Source organism: Pristis pectinata, chromosome 37 (assembly GCF_009764475.1).
Source record: "Pristis pectinata isolate sPriPec2 chromosome 37, sPriPec2.1.pri, whole genome shotgun sequence".
NCBI classification, from domain to species: Eukaryota; Metazoa; Chordata; class Chondrichthyes; order Rhinopristiformes; family Pristidae; genus Pristis; species Pristis pectinata.
In genome coordinates, this window is record NC_067440.1 from 10,343,191 (window position 1) to 10,350,556 (window position 7,366).

General features: G+C 52.5%; 1 protein-coding gene across 1 annotated transcript in view; it reads right to left on the bottom strand.

The window, feature by feature from the left end:
* LOC127586540 (diacylglycerol O-acyltransferase 2-like) overlaps positions 1-449 on the bottom strand; it is a 20,504-nt gene extending 20,055 nt beyond the window's left edge. The window contains exon 1 of the mRNA XM_052044572.1: positions 67-449. Within this exon, the coding sequence (XP_051900532.1) occupies positions 67-112 (46 nt within the window). The 5' untranslated portion in view covers positions 113-449. The remainder of the gene's footprint in view (positions 1-66) is intronic.
* Between the last annotated feature and the right edge of the window lie 6,917 nt (positions 450-7,366).

Sequence of the window (7,366 nt, forward strand, 5' to 3'; positions counted from 1 at the left end):
GCAGGTGTAAGGAGGAGTGTGTAAGCATAGGACAAGTGTGAGGAGTGTGTAAGCCAGCTGACACACCTATACCTGGCACCGAATCTCCGACTGCTTCCTTCTTGCCCTGCATGGTCCCGTCCCACCGCCGACTCCCTCTGCTCCCCGCCCGGGTCCCGGACACTCCCAGCCGAGGGGTAGCGGAGCCCCTCCTGCTGTCCTCAGTCTGGCTGGGGCAATGTCACACCGGTCCGTATAGTGTAGCCCAGATGCAGAGCGAATTACCCCAACTCGGAGCCTCAAACTTTGACCCTTCTGCCGGAGAGAGGGGGAAAGATTAGAGCCATAAATCACATTGAAAGAAAACTAATGCAATCTGTACCTTAACCAGTTCAAAGTCCGCATCCTCTGCACAATCAGGATGACCTGACGTGCTTGCTCAGCCAGACGCAGAGAAAAGCCTTGCCCAGAACCCCATCTGCATTTACTCAGGGCTCCTGACAGACCAGAACTGCCTGCACATCTCTGGGCGGAAGGACGAAGGAAGCTCTGTCTCTCCAATCTTTCGCAAGTTCCCAGTAACTGGAAACAAAAAGAAAACAGAAAAACACTTAGAGTACAGTGTCCAGTTCTGGTCGCCTCATAATGTAAGGATGTGGAAGCGTTGGAAAGGGTGCAGAGGAGATTTACCAGGATGCTGCCTGGTTTAGAGAGTATGCATTATGAGGAGCGACTAAGGGAGCTAGGGCTTTACTCTTTGCAGAGGAGGAGGATGAGAGGAGACATGATAGAGGTGTACAAAATATTAAGAGGAATAGATAGAGTGGACAGCCAGCGCCTCTCTCCCAGGGCACCAATGCTCAATACAAGAGGGCATGGCTTTAAAGTAATGGGTGGGAAGTTCAAGGGAGATATCAGAGGAAGGTTTTTTACCCAGAGAGTGGTTGGGGCATGGAATGCGCTGCCTGGGGTGGTGGTGGAGGCAGGTACATTGGTCAAATTCAAGAGATTGCTAGATAAGCATATGGAGGAATTTAAAATAGAGGGATATGTGGGAGGAAGGGGTTAGATAGTCTAAGGCGAGGTTTAAAGGTCGGCACAGCATTGTGGGCCGAAGGGCCTGTATTGTGCTGTACTGTTTTAAATGCTGGTAGTCAGGTGAGAGCAGGGTTGCTGTGGGGGATAAGTTGTCCACGGGGCAGTTCGAAGGTCACGGAAACATACATCAGGGAAACAGGCCCTTCGGCCCAACTGGTCCATGCCAACCAAGTTGCCCATTCGCCCCATGTCCCTCTACACCTTTCCTATCAACTTACCCGTCCAAGTGTCTTTTAAACATAATTTGTACCTGCCTCAACCACTTCCTCTGGCAGCTCGTTCCGTATACTCACCGCCCTCTGCTGGAAAAAGTTCTCTTTAAAATCTTTCCCCTCTCACTTTAAACCTATGCCCTCTAGTTTTGGATTACCCTACTCTGGGGAAAAACGGTGGCCATTCACCTTATCTGTGCCCCTCGTGATTTTATAAGGCTCGATAAGGTGTGATAAAGATGTGCGATGTATTGGAGGTAACAGGGGCTGATGGAGAGGGAGGAACTGAGCCAGTATCACAAGCAGATGGCTTACAGCTAGTTCTGATACAGAGAGTGAGGGTAGGTTATCAGGAATTGTTGAGATTGGCATTGAGTCCATAAGACCATAGGACAAAGGAGCAGAAGTCAGCCATTCGGCCCATTGAGTCTGCTCTGCCATTCTATCATGAGCTGATCCACTCTCCCATTTAGCCCCACTCCCCCGTCTTCTCACCATAACCTTTGATGCCCTGGCTACTCAGATACCTATTAATCTCTGCCATAAATACACCCAATGACTTTGCCTCCACAGCTGCCCGTGGCAACAAATTCCACAGATTCACAGATTCACCCTCTCCCCTTCCTCCCCTTTTCACCCTCTCCCCCTTCCTCCTCGTTTCACCCTCTCCCCCTTCTTCCCTCACAGAGTCACAGAATCACAGTGTCCTGCAGGTTGTCAATTTACCCGGGGGAAGATGAGGTGCTGCTCCTCAAGCTTGCCTTAAGCCTTGTTGTAACAGTGAAAGTCATGCTGGAAACACTGAGCAGGTCAGTCAGCATCTGTGGAGGGAGAACCAGTTCCTGTTTCGGGCTCTCCATTAAAGGAAAAACACTGGAGACACAAGAGACCGCAGATGCTCGAGTCTGGGGGCGACAAACTATCTGCTGGAGGAACTCAGCGGGTCGGGCAGCATCTGTGGGGAGAAAAGGAATTGGGTCGAGACCATGCATTGGGACCTGAAGCGTCAACAATTCCTTTCCCGCCACAGATGCTGCTCGACCCACTGAGTTCCTCCAGGAGATGGTGTATTGAGAGAGAAGAAACAAGTTAGTTTTAACTTTCAGAGAGCATGAGGGAGGGATGGATCGGATAAAGGGAATATTGGGCAGGTTCGGAGTGGAAAGGTTTAGAGGGATATGGGCTAAATGCAGGGAAAGGGGGCTAGCTTAGACGGGCATCTTGGTTGGCACAGATGAGTTGGGCCAAAAGGCCTCTCTGCTGTACTACTCTATGCCTCAGTCACTCTATGAACACCCGTGAAAAGGTGAGGACAGGGTTGCTGTGAAGATAAGCCGTTGGGGTAGCTATTCGACGACTCAGGCCAAGGACCCTTTACCTCTCTTCACAGAAGGCTCCTGACCTGCTAAGAATCTCCAGCACTTCGTAATTTGGATTTGTCAGCGACGAGAAGGTAATTTAAAGTTCCATCAACATCCGCAAAACAATGTTCTTGTTATCCGTGACCACAATGGTTAAAACCGCCCTGCAGATTAAAACCAACTTCTCTTCTCAATTTCCAGGTTATAACAGACAGTCATCAGAGAGGGGGAGAGGGTGAAAGGGGGAGGTAGGGGAGGAGGTGAAAGGGGAGGGAGGGGGAGAGGGTGAAAGGGGGGAGGGAGGGGAGGGGGTGAAAGGGGAGGGAGGGGGAGAGGATGAAAGGGGAGGGAGGGGAGAGGGTGAAAGGTGGAGGGAGGGGAGAGGGTGGGGGGGGAGGGAGGGGAGAGGGTGGGAGGGAGGGAGGGGAGAGGGTGGGAGGGGGAGGGAGAGGATGGGAGGGGGAGGGAGGGGAGAGGGTGAAAGGTGGAGGGAGGGGAGAGGGTGAAACGTGGAGGGAGGGGAGAGGGTGGGAGGGGAGGGAGGGGAGAGGGGGAAGGAGGGGAGAGGGTGAAAGGTGGAGGGAGGGGAGAGGGTGGGGGGGAGGAGGGAGGGGGAGAGGGTGGGAGGGGAGAGGGGGAAGGAGGGGAGAGGGTGAAAGGTGGAGGGAGGGGAGAGGGTGGGGGGAGGGAGGGGGAGAGGGGGAGGGGGAGGGAGGGGAGAGGGTGGGAGGGGGAGGGAGGGGGAGAGCGTGGGAGGGGGAGGGGAGAGGGTGGGAGGGGGAGGGAGGGGGAGAGGGTGGGAGGGGGAGGGAGGGGGAGAGCGTGGGAGGGGGAGGGGAGAGGGTGGAGGGGGAGGGAGGGAGAGAGGGTGGGGGGGGGGGAGGAGGGGGACGAGGGTGGGAGGGCAGAGATGGGATTTAATGGTGCAATAAGCTTTCCGTCAGGATATGGCAGCACAGGGCCCCATGTCGATCGGCTCTGTGTTCGGAGAGACTCACAGGAGATTCTGCCGATGTTTAGAAGCTGGAGCAACACACACAAGATTGCGGAGGGTCTCAACGGGTCGGGCAGCATCTGTGGGGGGAATTGGACAGTCAGCATTTCGGGTCGAGACCCTTCATCAGGTCTGGAAAGAGAGAGAAGGCAGAAGCCAGAATAAAAGGGGACGGGGGTGGGGGAGCACATGCAGTCGGGTGAGGAGTGAGCCCACGTGAGGGGGCAGGTGGGGGGGTAAAAGGGGACGATGTGAGAAGCTGGGAGAAGATAAAGGGCTGAAGAAGAAGGAATCTGACAGGAGAGGCTGGTGAAGCCTGGAATGGGGGGGGGGGGATGAGTGTGTGGGTGAAGGGCAGACAGAGGGGGTGAGGGAGGGGATAGAGAGAGCGCGATGGAGCCGGTGGTATCAGAGGGAAAAGGGGTCAGGGGGCGGCGGTTTCCAGAGGTTTGGGACCTCGATGTTGATGCCGCGAGGTTGGAGACTGCCCAGGCGGAATATGAGGTGCAGTCCCTCCAATCTGCCTCCGGCCTCAACGAGGCAGCAGGCAGCGGAGGAGGTCCTGCATAGACATGTCGGGATGGGAGTGGGGAATGGCTGGCCACCGGGGAGATCCTGGCTGGGACGGCGGACGGAGAAACGCACCTTCCACCTATCACCTCCCAGCTTCTGACACCAATCCCACTCTCTCGCGCCCCCCCCCCCACCCCCCACCCTCAACCGCCTATCTCCACCCCATCTTTTTATAATGGCCATCTCTCCTTTTCCTTTCCAGTCCTGATGAAGGATCTCGACCCGAAACGTCGACTGTCCATTTCCTTCCATTGATGCTGCCTGACCCATTGAGTGTGCGATGGGACAGTTTAGAGGGAGCTTCACTCTGTCTGACCCTGGGAGTATGTGCTGGGACAATGTAGAGGGAGCTTCACTCTGTGTCTGACCCCAGGAGTGTGTGCTGGGACAATGTAGAGGGAGCATCACTGGGACAGGAATGGTAGTGTAGCTGTTAGCGTAATGCTATTACAGCGCATACGACTGGGGTTCAATTCCGGCCACTGTCTGTAAGGAGTTTGTACGTTCTCCCCATGTCTGCGTGGGTTTCCTCCGGGTGCTCGGGTTTCCTCCCACATTCCAAAGACGTACGGGTTAGGAAGTCATGGGCGTGCTATGTTGGTGCCAGAAGTGTGGCGACACTTGCGGGCTGCCCCCAGAACACTACGCAAAAGATGCATTTCACTGTGTGTTTCAATGTACATGTGACTAATAAAGAAATCTTATCTGTATCTGACCCTGGGAGTGTGTGATGGGACAGTGTAGAGGGAGCTTCACTCTGTGTCTGATGCATTGTTTTAAGAGGGTTATTTACATACCTGCCTGACTTTCATCAGGATATTTAGATAATTCTCAAATTAAAACATTATCTCCCTTGTGCAGGATACACTCCAACCTCAGTCGCAAGCACCAGTCCCCGGAAGGCTACAAAGAGCCAGCGGTCACCGCCTGCTCTCCCTCCGCGAAGACCTGGGCACGGACGCACCCTCGGGAGAGGGGCAGGCAGCCGGCTCGGGCAGGACCCTCAACCTATGAATGGCTACCTTGGCCGGGCTCTGGAGCAGGCGGACAAGGAGGTTCCCCCCTTCCCCACCCTCTGCGCTGGGCAAGAGAACCAGAGTGCAAGAACGCAGGAGACCCCTTCTTGCAGCGTGAATCAGCACGGTGGGCATTGCTGAAGGGTTGTGAGGAAGACCGGCTCCTGAGGAGGGTCCGTGGACTTGAGTCCGATAAACAATTCCAGTCCAGTGGGGGTCAGCCCTGTTGTGCCCCCTCAGTCCTCCTGGGGAGTCTCGTAGAACAGAGGAGTGTAAGTACATGGTTCCCTGAAAGTGGCGTCACAGGTAGACAGGGTGGTGAAGAAGGCTTTTGGCACGCTGGCCTTCATCAGTTAGGGCAGTGAGTATAGGAGCTGGGATGTTATGTTGCAGTTGTATAAGTGAGGCCGCATTTGGAATAATGCTGGAAGGACCTTCCCTCTGGATATAATGTGCTGGTTTCTGAAGAGGTTTGTTTGCATTTCAGCCTCACTCTATCAACATTTTCTTACTTAATTTGAATTAAAACATTGTGTTCCTTGTCCAGGATTCACTCCAACCCCTGCAGTGAACCAAACAGTCACTCTGTCCTCTCTCTCCAGGGACATCCGGGCACGGATGTATCCTTGGAAGAGGAGCAGGTGATCGGCTCGGATGGATTCCTTGACGGCCCGCTGCCTGGACCTGTTAATGGTCACCTTGGCCAGACTCAGGAGCAGACTCATGAGGAGGTCCCCAAACTGCTTACTGATTCCCCCGCTATTTTTCCAGTGAGTAGAAGAAAGTTGAGGGACAGTTCACATCATGCAGAATAGATCACCCTTTGCCCAATACATCACAGGCACATCCCTCCCCACCATCAGTGGTATCTACAGGAGGTGCTGCCTCAAGAAGGCAACGTCCATCATCCGGGCCGTGCCATCTTCTCACAGCTCCGATCAGGCAGGAGGTACAGGCGCCTGAAGTCCCACACCACCAGGTTCAGGAACAGTTACTTCCCTTCAACCATTTGGTTCTTGAAACAACCAGCACAACCGTAATCACTACCTCAGTATAGCAACACTTTGCACTACAATGGACTTCTCTTTTGTTCTAACTGTTGTTATGGGTTAAGTTACTATTGGTGAATATCTCTTCAAGACATAGTACAGAAGTGTGTGTGTGCGTGCGTGCGTGCATGCATGCGTGTGTGTGTGTGTGTGTGTGTGTGTGTGTGTGTGTGTGTGTGTATGGCGTGACTATCACAACAGGAGATAAAGGACGTGAGGATGTTTTTTGGAGCAGTCAGTCAGAGAAGAGAAGAGGAGAGAGAGAGAGAGAGAGCAGTCTGCTGGTCTCTGTATCAATGGATGAAAAACAATAACTGTGTCTGTCACTACAATCCATGTATGGATTTTTGGAATGATCCATCGGAGTCCACTTTGTCGTTGACCTGTAGAAGGAAACAGGTATTTGTGTGGACGGCCACGATTCGAGTGCCACTTCGGAACAAAGTGGTGGAGTAATCACCGCTGAGTAGACACTGAGGTGTCGTATGGGTTCCATCGTGGAGCATGTGGATTTCGTAATTACTCTCTATTTTCTCTCTACGTTTTGTCTTCAGTCAACGGTGGTTTTGCAGAACCCTTTGCTCATGTTTCACCTTATGGCTTGCTGAACTGAACTTTGAGAACTATTCCTGGACTTTGGGAATTTGCCACACAAACACTTCGAGTTTAGAATTTTTTGGGTTAATGTTTAAGATCTAATATTTTTACTTCTAACATTCTAACATTTTTACATTTTTTCTTATTATCATAGGTAGTTATTAATAAAACAGTTTTTTAACACATACATGACTCGGTGTGTTTCTATTGTTGCTGGTACATAACACTGTGCTCTTTCTTGTAAAAATTGTGTATAATGTGTGTTTAATTTATGCTTCTCCTGTGAATGCTGCTTATCTGGTGCTCTGTGCCTGTGATGCTGCTGCAAGTAAGTTTTTCATTGCACCTGTGCACACATGGACTTGTGCAGATGGCAATAAACTCGACTTTGACTTTGATATTGAGAATCTAGACCCGTGCAATTGGAACTAACTCAGGAAGGCACCTTGGCCATCAAGGACGAGTTCGGACACAGGGACTTTTCCAG